Source organism: Delphinus delphis, chromosome 20, assembly GCF_949987515.2.
Source record: "Delphinus delphis chromosome 20, mDelDel1.2, whole genome shotgun sequence".
Classification (NCBI taxonomy): domain Eukaryota; kingdom Metazoa; phylum Chordata; class Mammalia; order Artiodactyla; family Delphinidae; genus Delphinus; species Delphinus delphis.
Window position 1 is genome coordinate 15638959 of NC_082702.1, and position 22437 is coordinate 15661395.

At 55.1% G+C, this 22437-nt stretch overlaps 3 protein-coding genes across 13 annotated transcripts; all 3 read left to right on the forward strand.

Moving 5' to 3' along the window:
• Positions 1-676: 676 nt before the first annotated feature.
• On the forward strand, positions 677-12699 carry CLIP3 (CAP-Gly domain containing linker protein 3). Its single transcript, XM_059999414.1, has 14 exons — positions 677-810; positions 1125-1348; positions 4356-4495; positions 4581-4674; positions 4862-5023; positions 5439-5557; positions 6067-6303; positions 8595-8730; positions 8870-8998; positions 9639-9782; positions 9850-9973; positions 10181-10245; positions 10626-10698; positions 11169-12699. The coding sequence occupies exons 2-14, from the start codon at positions 1183-1185 to the stop codon at positions 11221-11223; spliced, it is 1644 nt and encodes a 547-aa protein (XP_059855397.1). The 5' UTR covers positions 677-810; positions 1125-1182; the 3' UTR covers positions 11224-12699.
• A 410-nt stretch (positions 12700-13109) lies between these two features.
• On the forward strand, positions 13110-18066 carry ALKBH6 (alkB homolog 6). 7 transcript variants are annotated; one of them, XM_059999464.2, is made up of 7 exons: positions 13110-13171; positions 13961-14043; positions 14359-14427; positions 15759-15819; positions 16179-16351; positions 16556-16672; positions 17803-18066. In XM_059999464.2, the coding sequence occupies exons 2-7, from the start codon at positions 13963-13965 to the stop codon at positions 18064-18066; spliced, it is 765 nt and encodes a 254-aa protein (XP_059855447.1). In that variant the 5' UTR covers positions 13110-13171; positions 13961-13962. The 7 variants fall into 7 exon arrangements, with proteins under 7 accessions (XP_059855447.1, XP_069396284.1, XP_059855449.1 ...); XM_069540183.1 differs by having other exon boundaries at positions 13118-13171; positions 13961-14074; XM_059999466.1 differs by lacking the exon at positions 13110-13171 and adding an exon at positions 13392-13844 and having other exon boundaries at positions 16200-16351; positions 16594-16672; positions 17803-17937.
• Positions 18067-18645: 579 nt separating this feature from the next.
• On the forward strand, positions 18646-22437 carry SYNE4 (spectrin repeat containing nuclear envelope family member 4). Of its 5 annotated transcripts, none has more exons than XM_059999449.1 (8): positions 18646-18774; positions 18973-19123; positions 19623-19763; positions 19996-20190; positions 20262-20520; positions 21277-21380; positions 22083-22141; positions 22234-22437. In XM_059999449.1, the coding sequence occupies exons 1-8, from the start codon at positions 18647-18649 to the stop codon at positions 22409-22411; spliced, it is 1215 nt and encodes a 404-aa protein (XP_059855432.1). In that variant the 5' UTR covers position 18646; the 3' UTR covers positions 22412-22437. The 5 variants fall into 5 exon arrangements, with proteins under 5 accessions (XP_059855432.1, XP_059855428.1, XP_059855429.1 ...); XM_059999445.1 differs by having other exon boundaries at positions 20262-20510; positions 21303-21380; XM_059999446.1 differs by having other exon boundaries at positions 19996-20175; positions 20262-20510; positions 21303-21380.

The window sequence follows — 22437 nt, forward strand, 5'->3', positions numbered from 1 at the left end:
GGAAGGCCTCATCCCTGGGCTGGCTCCTGGAGGCCTTTCTGGGGGGAGGAGTCCATTGGCAGATCTATCCTCTAGGCACTGCCAAAGCCATGTAGCACGGTGATTAAAAGCCCAGGCGCTATAGCCAGGCCACTGGGATTCAAGTCTTAGCTCCATTACCTGTTTGCTGTATGCCCTTGGGTAAATGGCTTACCTTCTCTGGGTAAATGCTGTGTGCGCACTATGCGATAATGACAATGACAGTGATTATAGGAGTCTCCACAAAGTCATCCCTCTGAGACATCCCTTGTCTAGGGTGGACGTGGAGTAGAGGTCAGGTCTGATATGTCAGAGAGAGACAACACCCACCACTACCACACAACGAGACCCCTGCCCAGACTGGTCTGGTTTGCAGGCCTTCGCAAAGGCGCTATCACAGCGGGATGGACAAAAATCCATGTGCCCGTTTTCCCATCCCTGTCTTTTTGCCCTTGTCCCTGCTTCATCTGTCTCCTGTCCCCATGCCTCACATCCTTCTTCGTGGCCATTTCTTCTACTCCCCGTCCTCGGTGTCTATACCCTTCCCACCGCTGCCTCCAGCCTTTTCATCAATGCAAGCAGCCTCGCAGTGTCTCCGCCCCCGCGCCTGGTTGGGGGTGACAGCGCATGCGCCGTCAGCGCCCCTCCCTCTCCACCCCCATCCCCCGTCGGCGTCCGGGCCTCGTCCCCTTCTCTCTGTCTTCTTCTCCCCCATCACTTCCCCAGACACTGGCACCCCATTACTCCAGTTTCCCCGGTTTCAGCTTTGGTCTCCAGCCCCAGACACCCGAGGTAAGATGGGTAGAGGGGAGGCCCGCGGAGAAGGGGAGGGGCAAAGCATCCTGCATCCTGAGATAAACAAACCGGGGGAGGGGGCGGCCTAGACTGAGGGCCCTGACGCGGGAGGAGAAGAATGGGGGACTGGCCTGGGGGAAGTGGTAGGCGTTGGGCCCACAAACCAGCGTCCTCTGATGGGTGACTGGCGTCCCTATGATTGCCCAAAATCCAGAGCTGGGGGCGTGGGAGCCACCCGGAGCCCGGTGAGCGTCTGGGGGGCTCAGATTCCAGAGACTGGGGCACCCTCTTTAGCTGACCTCTGCCCCCAGGATTTGCCTGAAGGCCACCTCCAACTCTGCACCTGCCCACTGAGGGCCACCAAGGACCATGACTAAGACAGATCCCGCCCCGATGGCCCCGCCGCTCAGGGCGGAGGGAGAAGAGGAGGAGGAGGAGGATGAGCCTGTCCCAGAGCCCCCCAGCCCCACCCAGGAGCGCCGGCAGAAGCCTGTTGTGCACCCCTCGGCACCTGCCCCCCTCCCCAAGGACTACGGTAACCACCCTCCCCACTCAGCAATATGGCCTGGAGCCTTGGGTTGCCAGGGAGGTTTGGCTGAACTCTGCTGGTGGAGATGGTGGGAGGAATCTGGAGGATCTGAAGGTGTTCTGGAGGAGTCGTGGCCCTTGGATTCCCCCCCCCTCATTAATTCATTCACCCATTGGAGAATGGAATTGGGATAATCGTAGTATTTGATTCATGACAAATCATTCAGTCATTTAGTCATTAAACAAGCATTTTTGGAAAGCCTGCTATGGACCTAGGAACTGGGGGCACAGCATGGAGCAAGACAGATCTAGTCTTTGCCTAAGAGAACTCACAGGCCTCAATGACAACCACACAAATAAGTATAAAAATATAAGTACATAATTACAAGCCTTGATGAGAATTGTGTTTGCTAAGAACCGAATTCTGCAAGAGCTTTTTAAGATACGCTTTCCCTGAGGAAGGAACATTTGAGGGAGACTGAAGGATGAATTGAGGGTTAACAAGGGAAAAGATTAGGGGAAGGGGGTCCCAGGCAAGGTAACCACAGGAGTAAAGGCTCTGAGGTAGGAAGATGTGGAGCTGAGAGGGTGGCCTCTTGGAGAAAAGGAAAGTGTCTGCTCATTCACCAAGCACTGTTTATCCATCACTACTACTCTGTGACAAGCCTTGTGCTAGGAGATGAAGATTTAATGGTGAGCAATCCAGGCATGATCCCTGCTCTCAGGAGAGAAGGCAAGACTAAGCAAGTAACAGGTATATAAATTGGATAAGTTCAGATTGGAGTGGATGCTATGAAAGAAATAAAAGATGGAGATATAATAGAGAATGGCTAGGGGGCAGCACCTTGAGACAGAGTGGTCAGGGTGGGTCTTTGACGAGGTGGCATTTAGGCTGAGACGCAGAGCTTGAGGAGGAATCAGCCATAGGAGAGCTGGAGAAAGAGTGTTACAGGCTGTAAGCAGCAAGTACAAAAACCCTGAGGCAGGACTGAGCTTGGAGCAGAAGGAAAATCTTGATGTTGCTGTTAGGGAGTGATTGGAGCTGAGATGAGAGGTTGGCAATGGCTAGATCTGGAAGGGCCTTAAAGGCTACTGTGAGAACTTTGGATATATTCTAAGTGTGATGGCGGGGGAGAGCAGTTTGTGGGGGGGCAGGTCTGATTTATATTTTTAAAAGCTCCCTCTGGCTACTGGGTAGAGAGGGTGGAGCTCAGCCAGAATTAGATATAGGAGGAGGCTTTTAAAAGATGTTGGCTGGGAATCCCCGGCAGCTGTAAGTTCGGAAATGAGGTTCCAAGTTCAGAGAGTAGGTGTCATCAGGATAGGGCAGGAGGGGTGGCATCTGTGGACATGTCACCCACTAGAGGTGGGTCAGAGAGGCCATAAGTTGCCCTCAGTCTGATAGAAAAATAAGAAAGTTATCTGGGTGTCTAGGGCCGGGTATCCACCCTGGGAAACTGGAAAATCTCCACTGGAAATGTGGCTGGATGTGGCTGGGACCTGTGGCCTGCTGGGAAGTCAGAGAGTCTAGGGTATCTGCCTCCCGTCCCCAGGAATCCTGCCTGTAGAACGAGGAGGGTTTGGTCACAGAATGTGAAGGAATCTGAAAATGCAGTCTAGGACAGAGAGAGGGCTAAGGTGGACTCCAAGAGAAACTCGTGTATTTATTAAATTTGTACATTAATTCAGCTAGACTGACAGAGCGCCTCCTGCATGGATAGGGGAGTGAACAAGGCAGCCTGGAAACGTCCTAGTGAGGGGAACAAGCAAGAAAGGAAGAGAATGAGGAAGAAGAGAAAGAGAGGAAAAGAGGGAGGGAGGAAGGAGTAAACAAGTAATGTTAAGTAGTGATTTTTTTCTTCTTTTTTTTCTTTTGGCCATGCCGTGTGGCATATGGGGATCTTAGTTCCTTGACCAGGGATCGAACCCAGGCCCCCTGCATAGGAAGCACAGTGTCTTAACCGCTGGACCACCAGGGAAGTCCCTAAGTAGTGATATTTTTAAAGAAATGAAAAAGGGCAAGAGATAAAGAAGGGCAGAGGTGCTGATTTAGCCAGGGTGGTCTCGGGAGGCCTCTCTGAAGCCTTAGGAAGATCTCAGGGAAGACGGGCCCAGGCAAGAAGAACAGCAAGCACAAAGCCCTGAGAGAGGAATTTGCCTGGCGAGTTGGAAGGACAGAAGGAGGTCAGTGTGGCTGGAGGGGAGCGAGTGAGGGGGAGAGGGCAGAGAACAGATGAGGCCAGTTTGTTTAGGGCCTGTGGGCCAGGCTGAGGATTTGGGTCTGTACTCTGAGTGTGATGGAAGCCAGGGCAGGCTTAGCCAGGGAGAGCTGTGCTGTGACTGGGGTTTTAAAAAGAGCACACAGGCTGCTTCCGGGAGACACCTTCTATGCGGTACGTCCCTGGGCTCTGTGTCATCTGGTCATTCGTTTGCTCATCCATTCAACACGCACTGGGCTCCTGCCTTGTGCCAGCCCTGTGCTGCGTGCTGACGTTACTACAGGGCAACACTCTAAAGGGGGGAGATGGAAGTTCCTCTGGGCACCCCCTGGCTGGCCACAGGTTGGGTCCTGCCCATGGATCCATTTTATGTGGACTGCACAGTAATTGAAATTCGGGGAGATTTTTCTTAAAAACCGTGACTTCTGCCTTTTTAATTTTCTTTACCCTGGAGATTTGGCTAAAGCATGCCCCGACAGGGCGACATGCGCTAGAGCAGTAGCAGCCCCCTTGGGCATGCAGACTCCTTACCACTCTTGTTTCATGGGGTGGAGTTTGCTGCTATATGATCTTCCAGTTTTTCAAGACACACCAGGCATCCACATTTTTATGTGAGACCTGATTTTGAAACCTCACGCTGGCCACACAGAAAATGCCTGTGGCCCATGTGCCACCAGTTTGAGACTCTGTATTAGAAGGTTTTAAAGGTCTAGAGCTCCTCTGCCTTAGGATGGAAGGAGGGGGGGGTCAGTCCACAGTTTGCCTGGGGTGATCTTGGACCTCTCACCACCCCAGCCTTCACCTTCTTCGACCCCAACGACCCTGCCTGCCAGGAGATTCTGTTTGACCCGCAGACCACCATCCCTGAGCTGTTCGCCATTGTGCGCCAGTGGGTGCCCCAAGTCCAGCACAAGATTGATGTCATTGGCAATGAGGTGAGAGCGCTGGGGAAGCGAGGGAGGAGAGGAAGGGCTTCCTCACGTGTTTGGGTAACCCTCCCTGGTCCCCTGGTACTCCCAGATTCTGCGTCGAGGCTGCCACGTGAATGATCGTGATGGGCTGACCGACATGACACTGCTCCATTATGCGTGCAAGGCGGGGGCCCACGGAGTCGGTGAGGGTCCAAACCCCCAAACCTAACTGCCACGCCCAACACTCTCAGAACCCCGGCCCTCAGACCTCCATCCTGGACCCCACAGCCTAAGATCCCAAAGTGCAGTCCCTAAAGCCCTGGGCCTTCCCCATGCTCTGGGCCCACACTCTGGAGGAGGGAACCCAAGCTGACCTGGGCTGTCGCGCAGGGGACCCCGCGGCGGCTGTACGCCTCTCGCAGCAGCTGCTGGCACTGGGCGCAGACGTGACCCTGCGCAGCCGCTGGACCAACATGAACGCGCTTCACTACGCGGCCTATTTTGACGTGCCGGATCTCGTGCGCGTGCTACTGAAGGGTGCACGGCCCAGAGGTAAGGAGGAAGGGCCGGGCTGGGAGGGGCAGGACCTAGGCGAGGAAGGAGGGCTGGAAGCAGAAGGAGGGTACCCAGGTGTGGGGGGAGGAGACGAGTGAGAAGGCAGGGAAGGCGACTGATGGGGCCTGGCGTGGGAGGCCAGGGTGGGAGGCCAGGGTGGGAGGCGGGAGGCGGGAGGTGCGGGAGAAGGAGTTCAGGGGTCCAAAATGTCAGGGCCTGGCGGGAGCTGGTTGGGAGGGGGGTGGCCGAGGAGGGGCGGGGCTCTGTGTCAGAGGCTGCCGTGGGGTGGTGGGGCCTGGGGCCTGCGGGTTAAGAGATGGATGAAGAGGTGGACTTCGGAGGCTGGAAGGCAGCGGGAGGGCTGGGGTGCTGAGGGCGCTCACCCGGAACCCTCCTCTCACCCACTTCCCAGTGGTGAATTCCACGTGCAGTGACTTCAACCATGGCTCAGCCCTGCACATCGCTGCCTCCAACCTGTGCCTGGGTGCGGCCAAATGTTTGCTGGAACACGGTGCCAACCCGGCGCTTCGGGTACTGCCACCCTGGCCCAGTCCTGTTACCTTCCTTCTCCTTCCTCCCCAACCGCTTTCTGGCCAGCAGGCCTCTGCAGAGGATGGGAGCGGGGGAGGGGGCGGGGCAGGACCACTTGAGTTTCTTGAAACTCTCATTCCCCATTGGCCCAGTTGGATCCTTAACCCGGTACCACAGGAGCCCATTTTCAGTGTTTGTCCTTCACATGGCCCCATTCCGGGCTTGGGGTCTTGGCCCTGAGGGCATGACCTACAGCACTGAAGTGGGACCTTCATTCCCTATTGGCTCCATACTTGACATCTCCAGCCTGAGGTCTCAGAGGTGGACTTCCCTGGGGATCGTGGGCTGTACCTTAATGCCCCACCCCTTCCTCTTTCCAAGTTGGCCCAGGGTATGACCTACTCCCACCTCTGCCTCACCTCGACCCGGGGTCTCTGGGGGCATGGGCTCAGTGGGGGTGCAGCCTATGCCGCTGAGTCTTTGCTCCCTCTCTTCCTGTTGGCCCCCAGAACCGAAAGGGACAGGTGCCAGCGGAGGTGGTCCCAGACCCCATGGACATGTCCCTGGACAAGGCAGAGGCGGCGCTGGTGGCCAAGGAGCTGCGGACGCTACTGGAGGAGGCTGTGCCGCTCTCCTGCGCCCTCCCCAAGGTTACGCTACCCAACTATGACAACGTCCCAGGCAATCTCATGCTCAGTGCACTGGGCCTGCGCCTGGGAGACCGCGTGCTACTGGATGGCCAGAAGGTCAGGGACTGGAGCAGGGAAGGGTGGGCAGGACTCAGCCCTCATCCCTCAGAGCTGGGTCTTTGGGCAGAGTGCAGACTCTCACCTTTGCCTGCCCACCCTCCCAGTCATGCACACAGTATTCATTTTGTCTAACAGTTGTTCTGTGAGTGCCTCCTTTGTGCCCCACCCAAGCTGAACTCTCAGTCCAAGGGGGAAGACAGATCCATCTCCTGACAGTGACAGCCCAGAGCTGTCATGGCTCACGAGGAAGCACATGCAGAGTGATCAGTGCAACTCTGCCCCATTTGGGTCCCCCTGGGCCTTGTGGTTCCCATCCAGGGGCCACTTGTGTTCCCAGAGTGGTCAATACTTTGCTCACTTGAAGATGCTGAGGAATGAGCCAGGAGAAGAAAGGGAGAAGGGGGCCCTAGGGAGGGGGAGCAGGTATAAAGTCCCAGAGGACAGAGAGATCTTTATTCATTCAGTCATTCCAAGTTTGATTCATTTACCTGGTGTCCCTCAGGCTCCATGCTGGACCCAGCCTGTCCTTGGGGATGAAGGCCTGTGTTAGCCCCAGACCTGCTCTCATAGAACTCCATTTCTATTGAGGAAGAGACAGTCAATAAAGTATACCCATAGTTAAGATAATTTCCAGTAGCAACAAAGGCTTTGAAAACCATTAAATGCTTGCATTTAATAAATTGGCCCTAGCTGAGGGCCGAGGTGGTTTTAGCTAAGGTCTTCTGAGAAGGCTTCTCTGAGGAGGTGATATCTGAGCTGAGAGGGGAAGGAGCTCACCTTGCAAAAATATGGAGACAGAGGAGATCGCAGGTACAAAATCCCAGAGGAGGGGAGGGGTAGTGTGACTGGAGGGGAGTTATCTAGGGAGGGTGAAGTGGTGACGTTAGCAGGGGCTGGATCTCACCAGACCTGCAGGCCACTGGAGTGAATTTGAATTTTGTTTCTTTGTACAGTGAGAAGCCATAAAAGTCACATTTTGTTTCGTAATCAAGAGTTTTGCATGCGTAATTCCAGAAACTGGAAAGTTTCTGTACATGATTTAATCAAATCAGTGTGACAATTTTGAAAGCAGGATGGGTTGATTCTCTCCATTTTACAATATAGAAGACTGTAAGAAGCCCAAGAGGTGAAACTCTTTGTCTGAAGACATGTAATAACAATCTCTTTGAGATTGAGAAGAAGCAGCATAGCACAGTGGTTATGAACTCAGGCTCAGGGATTTGCTCAGGCAAATCTCAGCTTTGCCACTTACCAGCTGTGGGGCCAGTGATTTCACCTCTCTGGGCATCAGCTTCTTCATCTGTAAAATGGAGCTGATAGTACCCACTTGAGGGGGGTTGTTTGAGGTTTATTTTATTTTATTTTATTTTTTTAAATGAATTTGTATTGGCATATAGTTGATTTACAATGTTGTGTTAGTTTCTGCTGAACAGCAAAGTGAATCAGTTATGTATATATCCACTCTCTTTTAAGATTATTTTCGAGGTTTAAATTAGTTAAAATGTGTAAAGCCCTTAGAATAGGGCTTGGCTCTGTGTGCCAGGCACTGTTCTGATCCCCACACCAGCTCTCCAAAGTAGGCGCTATTATTTAGCCCATTTTATAGATGAGGAACTGAGGCTTAGAGCAGTGAAGAAGCCTCACACAAATGATAATAACCACACTCACTGCAGCTAAGCAACTTCACATATGTTAAAAATGTTTCCACCGGATAACCAGCCTCTGAGGTGGACTGTGATCCCCATTTTCCAAATGAAACTGAGGCCCCGTGAGGTCCCTTTACCAAAGTTACAGGATAATAATAGGCAACACTTACTGATCCCTTACTCAGCACCAGGCCCTGTTCTGAGGGCTTTTATGTCTCTATAGCATTCATGTCCAGTAGACCTTTTTGTGAGATTGGAAATGTTCTATGTCTGTGTAGTCCAGTGAACTAGCCATGAGCCACATGTGGATATTAAGCACTTGAAGTGTGGCTAGTGTGATTGGAGAAATGATATTTTAATTTAATTTTAGTTAATTTAAATTGTCATATGTGGCTAGTGGCCGTGTACTGCGTCGGACAGCGCAGCTCTGTAACAATCCTGTAAGGTGGGTGAGATTTTTGTTCCCATTTCGCAGATGAGGACATCGAGGCACAGTTAAGTTATACAACCAGTGAATGGTGATGTCCAAGCTGAGATTTAAGCCTGGGGCTCCCTCGTCCATCCCACCATGCTACCTGTGTGCCGGTGATCTTATCGGCCTCTCAAGGTGCACCCAAGCCATTTCCTCCCTTGTTTCCTCAGACGGGCACACTGCGGTTCTGCGGGACCACGGAGTTCGCCAGCGGCCAGTGGGTGGGCGTGGAACTGGATGAACCTGAGGGCAAGAATGATGGCAGTGTTGGGGGTGTCCGGTACTTCATCTGCCCTCCCAAGCAGGGTCAGTCCCACTGGGGCCCAGAAGGTGATGGTGGGGTCCACTCAGTAGTTCTGCTGCTGAGTGCTGGGGTTGGGAGGTGATGAGGGGGGTCAGAGGGCAGAGGCTTGGACAACTCCCAGCCCAGGCTCTGTCCCCCCAGGTCTCTTTGCCTCTGTGTCCAAGATCTCCAAGGCAGTGGATGCACCTCCCTCATCTGTCACCTCCACACCGCGGACTCCCCGGATGGACTTCTCCCGTGTCACAGGCAAAGGCCGCAGGGAACACAAAGGTCAGAGGGGGAGCCCTAGGGGTGACGAGAGCCATTCTTGAGGATATTCTGTGGATAGCCCAGCTTCTGTGACTCAGTTTCTCCTCAGGCTCAAACTCCCATTTTAGAGGATGACCTCTGAGTTCCTGACTTTTGTGCCTCAGTTTCTCCTTTGACTCAGTACTGGTCCCACCCAGTTCTTGCAAGGACCTGTGTGTTCCCTGCCCCCCATGACTTAGTTTCCCCTTAGAGCCAAAGGTTTTCTCCCAGTTTTAGGGAAGAATCTATGGAGTTCCTGGCTTTAGTGACTTGATTTATTCTCAGACCTAACTCCCCCCTTCATTTTAAAAGGACAGTTTCTGGGTTTCTGACTTCTGAGACTCAGTTTTCCCCTTGGCCCAAATATCTTCAACTTTGAGAAAGAGTTTTGAGGTTCTGTAGGTTCTTGACTTAGTTGTCCCTCAGGCCCAAAGCCCCCACCCCCATTCTCTGGCAGCTGGGATTGTTTCCTTTCAAGCCCACCCCGCCAACCCCATTTCAGGGGAAGGCTCGTCTCATTTGAACCAGGATAGTTTCTACCTTGTGGCTTTCTGGGTGACACGGGGCCCCCAGGGCTGGCATCTGGAGGCCTCACCCTCACCCCTTGTCCCCTTCCCGCCAGGTAAGAAGAAGCCCTCATCATCCCCATCTCTGGGCAGCCTGCAGCAGCGTGAAGGAGCTAAGGCTGAGGTTGGAGACCAAGTGCTCGTCGCAGGCCAGAAGCAAGGGATCGTGCGTTTCTATGGGAAGACAGACTTTGCCCCAGGTGAGGATAGCTATCTGGGCTGGGGGCAGGCAGGGCCTTGAGGCATCCTGACACTCTCCTGTTGCAGGTTACTGGTACGGCATAGAGCTAGACCAGCCCACCGGCAAACATGATGGCTCTGTCTTTGGTGTCCGGTACTTCACCTGCCCCCCACGGCATGGAGTCTTTGCACCAGCATCTCGAATTCAGAGGTGAGCCCAAACTCTGGTCACAACTCAGGGCACCACCCAGAATCCTGATCCCCTGCTTGGATGTCTCCTTCTCTTGGACCAGGAGGACAGTGTGGATATCCACCCCCACACCCTAGCTCTTTCGTTGTAGGCCCCCCGGGGCTCCGCTCCTGGTCAGACCCTGGCCTCTTGTGGCTCTGACTCCTCCCACTCCTCGTGTCTCCCCAGGATTGGTGGATCCACTGACCCCCCTGGGGATAATGTTGGAGCCAAAAAAGTACATCAAGTGACAAGTGAGTTGGGGGCTGGCTGTGGGAGGAGTGTGGATTTGGGGATAGGAAGAAAGGTCTTGGGTCCTCAGGTATATGCTGGTGACAGAATCTCCAGTATTTAATTGGGGACACAGGGTCCAGGAAAATGATGAGACAGGATCCCCAAAAGGATGGGCACTATAGGGATGGGGATGTTAACGACAAGGCTCTGAGCAGGCACCGGGGACATGGGTAGGTCTTGGAGGACACAGGGAATATTATTGACAAGAGGTCTAGATGGCTATTGGGAATGTAGGATATTGGGGACGTGGATAAATATTAATGAAAAAGAGTCTGGGTAGATATTGAGGACAGAGGTGGGTCTATCATCCTCTCACCTGAGACCTTGCCCTTCCCTTCAGTGACGCAGCCCAAACGCACCTTCACAACAGTCCGGACCCCAAAGGACATCGCATCAGAGAACTCCATCTCCAGGTACGTAGCAACCCTTGGTCCCCCTCTCCTGTGGGATATTCAGGGAGAGGCATCCACCAGGCCATTGGACACAGGGAGTCTGGAGTTCTGGGTTGGGGCTGGAAATAGAAGTTAGGAAAACATACGACTAGTTAGCTTACCCAGAAGCAGTCTTTAGGGAGTGAGGCCCCATAGTGAATTCTGGTGACTTCAACTTTTATATATATATATATTTGGCTGCGCCGGGCCTGGGCCCCCTGTGTTGTGAGCACAGAGGCTTAACCACTGGACCACCAGGGAAATCCCTGGTGACTTCAACTTTTAAGGGGCAGGTAAAAGAGACAGAACACCTTCGGCTCCACGGGAGCCTGAGAGGGCACAGCTGGAATCCAGAAAGGCCAAATCCCAGACACTTGGGGAAGAGCTGGGTGGTGATGGATCCAGATGCTTCCGCATCCTGCACCAGCGTGTGACACAGTTCTCTTCCCCAGGTTGCTCTTCTGTTGCTGGTTTCCCTGGATGCTGAGGGCGGAGATGCAGTCTTAGAGGCTCTGGACATCTGAGAGAGACACAGAGCCTCCTCTAGCATCTCCTGATACAAGGAGCCCCCGAGTCACCCTGAGATAGAGATTCCTAGTAACACGTCCAGAGTAGAGACCCCCATTAGCCAGCCCTCGATCACTGAGGCCCCATTATTAACAGATTCCCTCATGATAACCCCCCAAATACAGACCCTATGTTACCCAGAAAGAGATTCCCTAAGTGTAGTACCTTCAGGCTAGTCCCAACCCCTCAGAGGAGACCCCCCAATAACAGATTTCCACATCACCCCAAATGACGGTGACTTTCTCTACATAATGCTCCACAGCAGAACATTCCTGAGTCACTAGTCACTGGATCAGAACCCTTCCCTGTTAACAAAGGCCCCCCCCCAACCACCATCAAGTCCCCTTGAAAGAAACACCTCCAAAGCAAGAGTAACAAACCCACATTTAATATCAGCCCCCTCAAGATGTTGTGACCCCCGTGGTCACCCCAAACCCCCTACACTGCAATCAGAGACTCCCTCCATTAACGAACCCCCCTGCTCTTACCCCTCAAGAAGAGACCCACATTAACCAGCCCACTGTCACCCCCAATTTACAGATACCAAAACAGTACTGGAAGTGCTAATTACAGGACCCCCAAGTCTTCCTATCCTCTGCACCCTCAAGAAACCCCCAGTGCCTTGTATGAAGCCCACCCCATGCGGCCCACAGCACCTGTGCTGGCCAGGCTCCCAGAAAATTCTCTATTTTTAAAGTAATTATTTCCCCCTTTGGGGGGACCCCAAAATTTGGAGGTCCCATTCTGGGACTCTGAGGATCCAAACCCCAGAGTACATGTCCTAAACTCCCCTGTGCCCGCAAGTCCTAGAGCCCCTAGGAGACCCCAAAGCCCTAACTCCCAGGATCCCCAAATCATGGAATCCCCAAATCCCCAGGGAATCCCAAATTTTAAAATTCCAATCCCAAGCCCTCAGGAAACCTCAGTCACGGAGGTTCCTGTGCCTGGGATGGAGGAGATATGTATCCTGGGCCCCCAGGGCACCTCAAGCTCTATTCATAGGCACAGAAACCCCAAACAGGAATTCTCATCCCCGGAAACCAGAGGACTTGAATGCCCTGAGTCCATGGATCTCAAGACACCCAAATTCCAAGAGCCCCAGCCCCAAGGGAACCCCAAATCCTCAAGCCTCCATCTCATACATGAGGGGCATCAAGGCCTTGAGGGGATCCCAAATCCCGGAGTCCCCATTTCAATCTACATTCTGGTCACAGGTCCAAAACACCAAATCTAAGTTACTGGCCCTGAAGGACCTCAGAGCACCCTGGCCAGACTAACAGCCCGACGGAGACCCTGAAGGCCCAGGGGTCCAGGGCAGACCTGGGGCCCTGAAAACCAAGGACAGCTCACGACTGCCCCTTCACTGCATGTCCCCAAACTCAGCATGACCCCTACCCCCTTCAATAAAGACGTTTCTACGGCTCTGTGTGTCGGGTCGGTGTTTAGGGAGTTACGGCCCTGCCTCCGTACCCTTGCTGGGTACAGCAGTCGCGCATCCCTGCGGCTTTATATAGGATGGCCTAACCTGCGGGGAGTCCTTCCAACCATCGCGTTTTTCCTGTGCCGCCACGGCTGCCCCTCCTTTCTGGGCTCTCCGCAGCGTGGACAGGTTCGATTCTGGAGCTCTGATTGGTCGATGCCAGACGAAGACCCGTCTCTGAAGGGGCCCCAGTGGCTCAGAGGCCGGGAGGCACAGCCTGTCACCGAAGGAGGGCGAGGGGGCGGAACAACAGTGTGTGAGAGCGCCGATTGGGTGGAAGGAGGAGCCTTAGAGCCTTTGAGAATTCCCATTGGTCTGAGAATTCCTGCGTCGGCCATGTGGGTAGGAAGTGGCTGGGAAGGGAATGGGGGTGTTGAATTTGGATTTTGGAGGGGTCACTGGTGGACGGTCAGTTTGGGGCGCCGAGGGCGGAGATGGGGGTCCAAGAGGGCTGAGAGTGGGCATCCGGGGAAGCTCAGATGGGAGTCCGAGGAAGCTAAAAGTGTGGGGTTCTAGAAGACAGAGTCGGGGGAACCAAGGGGTTCAGGGAGGGAAGGTGTGAGAGGGGTCAGGCTCAGGGTCAAAGGTCCAAGGGGGCTGCAGGGAAGGGGCGCTCGGGAAGAGAAGTCTTGAGGGGAGTCTAGAGTGGGGAGGATACAAGGAGACTGAAAATGGATGTGTCTGAGGAAGCTTAGATTGGGGGCACAAGCGTGCTCAGAATGGGGCGTCTGAAAAGGCTTGAGGCGGGAGGAGGGTCTATGAGGACCTCGAATATTGTTAGAGAGCCGGGCTCGGGATTGCAGGTCTGAAGTTTTTAGGATGAGGTCTCAAATGAAGGTGTTTAAAGGGGGTCTGGGGTGCAGCCCTGGGGGATATGCGTGGAGCTCTTAAGAAAGGCTCCCAGTGGAGTCTGAGGCTGTTCTCTGTAGAGGCTTGAGACGGCAGACGTGTAGTTTGATGGGTATTTGGTGGACGGAGTCTGGGGGGAGTACTGTGGGTGCTCATTGTGTCTGGGCAGGGAGCCTACGGGTGCACTGTGTGGCTTTTGAGATGCTGAGGACATCTAGGTTTTCGAAACCAAGTGAGTTTCACTAGAGGGCTGAGGTGAGGCCCTGGCCCATGATGAGACCAGAAAGCTGGATCACAGTCTGCGGGTGGGAGGCTTGGTGATTTCAGCATGTTCTCCCCTCCCCACAGGAATGACCGGGTACACGGACTTGATGTCAATGGAGGATCAGGACGCCAGGGTTCCAGCTCTGGAACCATTCAGGGTGGAGCAGGTTGTCAGGACCGGGGATGCAGAGGGTGAAGGTGGGAACTAGAGGGCGGGAGATAGAGTGGGGATAGGCAGGCTGACTCCTGGGTTTGTGGGCTGGGACTGCCCCCTCCCTCTCAATTCATCCTTACCCTCAGGGTCTAGCCCTACCCTCACCCCACCTCCCCATCCCCCAAATAGCCATTGGTCCCTCGACTTAAGGCCCTGGCCTGTCTGGGGACATCCTGAGCTACGCTCCAGAGGAGGGGCTGCTCATGGATGGCAGCATTCCTGTGTGGGTCCAAAGGTCACACCTTCAGGGGGGATCTCTCTATCCTAGGCACCACCTGTAATCTACTATGTCCCTGACTTCATCTCCAAGGAAGAGGAGGAGTATTTGCTTCGACAGGTGACCTGTTTATCCCCTCTTCCCAGAACCTCTTCAACCCCCAGTTCTCGTAGGAGAGCCCGAAAGGTCACAGTGAGGATTCTTGCAGGAGGGAGAGTGCCACCTGGCACCCATCCCTCACCACCTTCCCTGTTCCTTTCTCAGCACCTGCTGGGGCCTGTCAGAAAGGGCTTTTCCCAGGAAGCTTAGGGGAAACCAAACTGATTCTTTTTTTTTTTTTTTGGCCACGCCACGTGGCTTGTGGGATCTCATTCCCCTAGGGATTGAACCTGGGCCATGGCAATGAAAGTACCGAATCACTAGACCACCAGGGAACCCCCCAAACTGATTCTTAGAAAGGTGGTGGTTATTATGGAGCTAAGACTCCCTGTACTAAGACAGCCCTCTCCGGCTACCTTAGAGAGAAGGAGGTTATAACATAGGCTGAGGTAGCCCAGTTCACTCCCTTGAGATTTGGGGAATGAAGAATTTACAGTGTTCAGATTTCTGTGCTGAGATAACCCAGGCCTCAGAATGTTAAACGCTTCCCTGTGCTGATAGCTCCGCATAGACCCAGAGTCTTGGGAACAAGGTTACCAAGCACAGACCACCTGTGGTAGGTAGCCCAGTCTGTACTCTATTCTTAAGGTCTGGGGAAAGGAGAATTTTACAAAGCTCAGAGTCTGTGCACTGGGATAGCCCTTTGCAGCCCCAGAGCCTTGGTTATAGAGCACAGATCTTCCCTGTGCTATCCCAACTAGTCCTGTCTAGTTTGAGTCCCAGGAATGAGTTAGCTCCAAAACTCAGACTCTCATACTGAGACAGCCGCTTCCAGCCCCATAACAATGAAGGAAATAAGGAGATTTCTTAGACTTTTTGAGATAACCCTTTTTAGACCCTTGGGGTCTTGGCAGTGGAGAATTTTCAACGTACTCTCTTGGTTATACTGAATAGCCCAGTTGAGCACGTTTTCTCCCCCAGGCAAGAGGAACAAGGAGGTTCCAGGACTCAGACTGTGCTGAGATAGCCCAGGAATCACGAAATTACAGAGTGCAGACTGTTTGCTGGGCTGAAAGAGCCCAACCCAGCCCAGAGCTCTGAGTAGACTCAGACCCTGATTGGGTAGCTCTGGTTCCCTCCCTCAATCCCTAGACACAGAGGGGCTTTGAGGCCAGCGGCCTCCACAGGGGAAAGGGCAAGAACAAAATCCTGGGAACACTGTCTCGGAGAATGATCCCACAGACACTGAGATGACCCATTTCCACCCTAGGTGAAAACCCCTATGTTGGCCTGGGTGGGAGAATCAGAGAGGGTGGTCCTGGAAAAGGACTGACCCCCTTCCCACCTCCCAGGTCTTCAATGCCCCAAAACCAAAGTGGACCCAGCTCTCCGGGAGGAAGTTACAGAACTGGGGTAAGTGTCTCCGGCTGTGGGCATGGGTGATTTAGGGCTGGGGACTGGGGTAGGCAGCTCAGGTTGGATAGTCTCAGGACATTGAGGCGTCAGGGTGCCGGGGGGAGGTCCTTGAGGGTTCAAGGGGTCCCAAGGGCCAGGAGGATTCTCAGGGGTCAGTGGAGGTCCTGAGGGCTTAGGGATTTCCTGATGAGTTGGAGGGTATCTCTAGGGGTTTGGAGAAGTCAGGAAACCTTTGAAGGGTGGAGTGGTGATCTCCAAAGATTTAGGGGTCCCCGAGGAGGTCAGAGTGCTACCAACCACTGGGATATCCCTAATGGGGGCTCCACATGCCAGAGCTCCTTGTTGGGTGCCCTCAGCACCCCATTTCCCTCCCCCAGGTGGGCTCCCCCATCCCCGGGGGATGGTTCCTGAGCGGCTGCCACCGTGGCTCCAGCGTTACGTGGACAAAGTATCTGACCTCAGCCTTTTTGGGGGTCTCCCAGCCAACCACGTCCTTGTGAACCAGTATCTGCCTGGGGAGGGCATCATGGTAACCACACTCTCACCCCGACCCCCAGACCTCGGATCCATCATGGGGCAGGGCATCCTGTCGACCCACATCCACTCTCATTAAGCAGCCACATACCCCAAGCAAACACTCACCTCCCTGTCCCCAGCTGGGGAGCCCCGCTTTCACCTGAGGGTGGGGGTGTGTGGACTCCTGCCCTGTCCAGCCCTGGTACCCACTCCCCAGCCCCACGAGGATGGGCCACTGTACTACCCGACTGTCAGCACCATCAGCTTGGGCTCCCACACCATGCTGGACCTCTACGAGCCTCGGCAGCCAGAGGACGATGACCCTACAGAGCAGGTGGGCCCTGAGACGTTGCCCCATATCCTCTAAGAGGCCCCAATCCCACCTGCCTGCGGGGTACCCCTGATACCCTTCCAGACATCTTCCTCTGTCCCCTCATGGAGGGCACCCACATCCGCCCAGATGCCCAGCCCATCTGCCTGCAGGGTGCCCTAGAAATCATGATATCCATGGGTACCCCAATACCCCCATCTGCTGAATGAATACCCTGACAGCCTACAGATCCCCTGGCTCCATACATTCAGAGCGCTCCAGTACCGCATGCAGGGCTCCCCAGTTCTCCAACAGACACGGACATCCTCAGATACCCCAACACCAGCCACTCAGGGTTGTCGCTGACATCCTGCCAGACACCCTTTCAGTGGCCACTGCACAGGCACCCCAACACTGACTTCCTACCTCCCCCTCCAATAATGTGATCTGTCATGCAGGACACCCCCAGATTCTCCTTGGCACCTCAATACATGACTTGCTGCTCAAGGGCCCCCAGATATCCTGCCTCCCCTCTGTGTTGCTCATGACAGCAGCTTCCCTGACCTCTTTCTTTGCTGTATGTCTGACACCCCCTGGACACAGAAACTCCCTGGACACCCTGACACCAACTGCTCATTACGGCTGCCCTTTTTAATCCTACACGCTCCTAGATGCACTGACACCCCCTCCCACTCTGCTGGTGTCCTCAAGACATCCTGATACCCGCACATCCTCCCAGACCACACCTGTTCATCTCTTCCTCCCTTCCTGGCTTCAGCCAAGTCCTCAGCCCAGTTCCACTCAGTTTCCTGGGACCACTGATCCCTCGGTCCCAGCCCCAGCTCCTTGCAGAGCCCAGCTGCAGTTCCCTTAGGCCTTTAGACACCCCCATCTGCAGCCTAGTCCCTGCCGAGGGGCTGCTGACACCCCACCACCACCCCGTCTCCACTTCCCTGGAAGCCCGGCCCTGGCCCTGGCCCTGGCCCCCGCGGGATTTTCACTCCAAAGCCTCGATCCCTAGGAGCACACTTGCCCCTCAGCCTTTGCCCCTGGGACTCGCTGACCCTCGCCCCCTGAACCCCCAAACCCGCTGACCTCTCGCCCACCCCACTCCTAACTTCTGGGGACCCGCTAACCTTCAACCCACCCCGCAGCCCCGGCCCCCGCCCCGGCCGGCCACCTCGCTGTTGCTTGAACCGCGCAGCCTGCTGGTGCTCCGTGGCACCGCCTACACGCGCCTCCTCCACGGCATCGCAGCCGCCAGCGTAGACGCGCTCGACGCCGCCTCCCTGCCGCGCAACGCAGCCGCTTGCCCCTCGGCGCAAGCTGGAGCCCGCTTGGTCCGCGGCACCCGCGTCTCGCTGACCATCCGCCGCGTACCCCGCGTGCTGCGCGCTGGCCTCCTGCTCAGCAAGTGACGCCAGGACCCAGGACCCGCTCGGATTCCCGAGCTCTCACCTGCTCTGGACTGCTGGCTTCCTGTGGGCAGAGGCGGTTCCCCCCGGGTTATTTTCCCAGTACCTGTGAGGGAACCACAGGAAAAGGCCCCATTCCAAATAAACCACCAACAAAACAATCTTACTCTGGTTTTGGACATTTGGGGGTGGGGGGCCAGATGTTTGGGTTCCTGAGGGGCGCTGCGTCCGGGACCTTAGATGGATGGTGTGGGCTGCCGAGGTCAGATGTTCGGGTCACAGAGTGGAGAAGAACCCAGGGCTCTTGAGGAGCAGGGTTATATCTGGAAACCCCTTAGGTGGGTGGGGTGAGCTTGGGAGGTTCAGCTACTGGTCTGCTGGGGAGGAAGGAGTTAAGTGGTGCTACTATCACCTGAGCTGGGCATCAAATTACCTGGGTCCAGGTTCCTCCTAGAAAGAGGTGGAGCTGAGCCTGCCCCTGGGCTTCTGGCTGCCTCAGGCCTGGGTGAGTCCTACTGAGGAAGTCTGGGAGGATAGGAAAAGGGCTTCTACTCACTGACTCTCTGTCCTCAGGCTCCCCAATATGGCCCTGCCCCCACGCCTGGGCCCTACACCCCCCTCAGAGCCCTTCAGCCACCCGCCTGGAGCCCCTAGGGAACTGAACACATCTGGATGCACCATCTGCTCCGCCTCTGGAGAGGAGAGAATCAGGTACGAGCTGGGGCTTTTGAAACTGTGGTCCCCAAAGGGTGGAGGCAGTAGCAGGGGCCTTTTGAGGGTAGGAGGTATTGTAGCTAAGATCACCTGGGGACATGAGAGAGGTAACTGGGGACAGGGGTAGGGTAGGGTGGATAATGGGCACCTAGGCTCACCCAGGGGCCTGTCAATGCCCCCCCCCCACCATCCCAGGTCAGAACAGGCCCAGAAGCTGGGGCAGGACTCCTTGGACCCTCCTGAGCCCTTCCAGGGTGGGCCGAGGGGCACTGAACTTGCTGCTGGCCTCCCCAGATTGCCAACGCCCCCTTCTCATGAGGACTCGGCTGGGGCCAAACACCGTGAGGTGAGCTGAGGTGAACTAGGCCCCTGTGCCAGTCCCTACTTCCTGTCTGTCTCCCAGGATCTGGCTTCCACACCGGGGATGAGGTGATGATTCTGGAAAAATGTTGGGCATCTGTGTGGGGAGGGATGCTCTAGACAATGATTCTTTAACTATCACTATTCAGTATTTTACCAACTGAGAGAGAATTCTTTCATCATTGGCCCTGGCGTAGCCCCATTCCTCGTGGGGCTATCCAGCTCCATCACCCTCTCCCTCTCCAGAGCCCCAGGCCCTATACGTACAAGTTTCTAGGAGCCTTGAAAACCTGGAGAATTTGAACTAGAGGTTCTCAGGCCTGGCTCCACTGGGAAGTTTCTCTAGGTGGGAGCAACCCTGGTGCAGACCCAGAGGTGGACTCTGCTGCAGAGAAGCACCCAGAGGGCAGGAGCCTGGGTGCAATGGGTGCGGGCCAGGCCTTGGTTGGCTCACTGGCTCTGACTCAGCCCCCTGTGTTCCCCAGCGCCCCATCTCTGGCTGGGGATTAGAGGCTGAGCAGGACAGCCTGCATCTTTGCCTTTTGGGGCTGGGCCTCCGGCTGCAGGACCTGGAGCAAGGCCTGGGGCCCTGGGCATCAGCCCAGAGCAGGATGGTCCAGCTGCAGGTGAGCAGTGGGAAGCCAAAACGTGGGAGGGTGGGCAGGGCCTCAGGAGTGGGTGCCAGCTTCCCAGGGTGGGAAATGGGTTTATTCCATGTTCCAGGTGTCTGGATGGCAGAGGGGGTGGGGATAGTGACTCCAGGTCTCAGGTCTCTGGTGCCCCTGCTGTGTGTGTATGGAGGCGGGGGGTGGGGATGGGCTGGTGTGGTGTTGGTGATGTCCAACCATGTGTACCCAGGCCCTACAGGCAGACCTGCGTGGGGCAGCTGAGCGTTTAGATGCACTGCTGGTGTTCGGTGAGGGGCTGGCACAGCGGAGTGAGCCTCAGGCCCGGGCATCCCTGGAGCAGGTCCTAAGGGCCTTCAGAGCCCACCGAGACAGCATCCTCCGGCAGCTGTGGCGGCTGCAGGCCCAGCTGGTCAGCTACAGCCTGGTATGGCCCACCCTGGCGGTCCCTGGCGCAGGCGCCGATCCCAACCCTCATGACCTCTGTCCTCTGACCAGGTGTTTGAGGAGGCCAGCACACTGGAGCAGGACTTGGAGGTCGAGGGGGACTCAGACGGGCCAGGACCTGGTGGGGTCTGGGGGCCCTGGGCACCCAGTAGCCTCCCCACTCCCGCAGAGTTGGAGTGGGACCCGGCGGGGGACGTTGGGGGCCTCGGGCCTTTGGGGCAAAGGACAGCCTGGACACCAGGGACTCCCTGTGAGCTGTGTGGCCGCAGGGGGCCCCAGGGCAGGGGACAAAGCCTTGAGGTGAGAGCAGGTGGGGTCACCTCCCCCCAGGCACCCAAGGGACCCTCTGTGTGTCTCCTAGCAGGGCCTTTTTCCCTTTCGAGGAGGTCTTCATGGCTCTGTCTCTCCCGGTGTCTCTTTTGCTTTTGGTGTCTCAGTGGTCTCCTCCCTCATCCCTCTGCCTCTCTTGGCCTCCAGGTGTCTCTGTTGTACCTATATTTATTTCCTCATTTCCTCTCACTCTCCCCCTCATTTACCCCACCACAGCCACACTAGCCTCCTGGCTCTTCAAATATTCCAAATACACTCCCATCTCGAAGCCCCCAGAGGCACACCGAGCTCACCTCCTCACTTCATTCCATCCAGTCTCTCCTCAAATGTTACCTCTTCAGAGAGGCCTGCCCTGGCCTCCAAACATTATCACTCCTTATCCTCTTATTTTATTTCCTAACAGCACTTACCACATCTTGACATTATACATTTATTAACTTATGGTCTCTCTCTCTCCTACTAGAATATAAACTCAATGGACGCCAGGACTTTGCCTGTTTCCATGCTCACAGTGTCCCCAGCTCCTAGAATAGCACCTGGCATGTAACAGATGCTCATTAAATATTTGTTGAATGAATGAATAAATAATGTCTCTCTTCTCTTGGTTTCTTTGGCTCTGCCCCTCTCTTCATCTCTCCCTGAGATCTCTCTCTTCCCACAGAATCTAATCTCTGTGACACTTCCCCCCTCTTGGCCCTTCCCCAACTTTGTGTCTCTTTGTCACTGATTCTCCAAGGACCCCACTCCTCTCTCTCCCCACAGGACATGCTCATGTCAGGCCTCAGCCACCGGAAACACTTAACAGGTCACCGAAGACGGTCCCTGCTCCGGAAGTCTCAGGTGAGTTGGTCCTCGGCCAGGTGTATCACTCAGGAATGTTGACGGCAAGTGACAGCAACCCGACCCAAATTGAATTACACACAAAAAAGAGGATGCTGTTTTTTTCATGTAACTGAAAAGTCCAGGTGGTGTTGAATTCAAGACCTCAAATACTGTCAGGGCTCAGTCCCTCCCTGTCTTGGGCTCTACTTCTCCAAGGTGGATTCCTTCTAGCAAAATGGCTGCCCCAGCAGCTACACACTCACTTCCCACTGGCTTACCCACCCCAGGAGGAGAGAGTGCCACTGACCTACGGCAGCCGAGTCCTAGGGCTGACTTCTGCTTCCCCAGCTTGGGTCATGGCCTACACCCTGAACCAATCACAGTAGCCAAGCTGATGGAGGGCTCTGGTTGGCCAGATCTGGGTCACATGCCTAACCATGGAGGTGGAGTTTTGAGTTCAGGAAAGTAGGGAGGTATGATACCCTTCTCCCCAAATTGAACCACTGTTACCAGGAAAAGGGAGACTGTTTGGAGGGCAGGCACTGACAGACATCCACTATACCTGGAGATATTCCAAGTCCATGTGGGGTCTTGGGGATGGAGGGAGTGCTAGGAAAGGAGGAGAAATAAGCCCAGCTCTGTAGGTCTGTGGGAGTAAGGTAAAGACCACATTAAATATCACTTCCACCCATTCTACTGCTGGCTGCTCTCTACCTTTAGGACAAGATGAGGCAAGCATCTCCCAATGTCCAGGATGTGATGCTGGACGTAGACCCTGGGTGAGATGCCTGGGAGATGGGTCTGGGGGTGTGGGGGTAGGGCTTATGGTGGCAGCCCACCCATACATTGAACACTGCATTTCCCTTTGCAGATCCCCCACTCCTGCATCCAGGCGGCCCCTGACCTTCCTCCTCCTCCTCCTTTTCCTTCTGCTGGTGGGTGCCACATTGCTCCTGCCCATGTCAGGGGACTCCTGCTGCTCTCCTGCCCGACTGGCCAGGACACCTTACCTGGTGCTCAGCTATGTCAATGGTCCTCCCCCAATCTGACTACACAGTCCAGACATATGTAATAA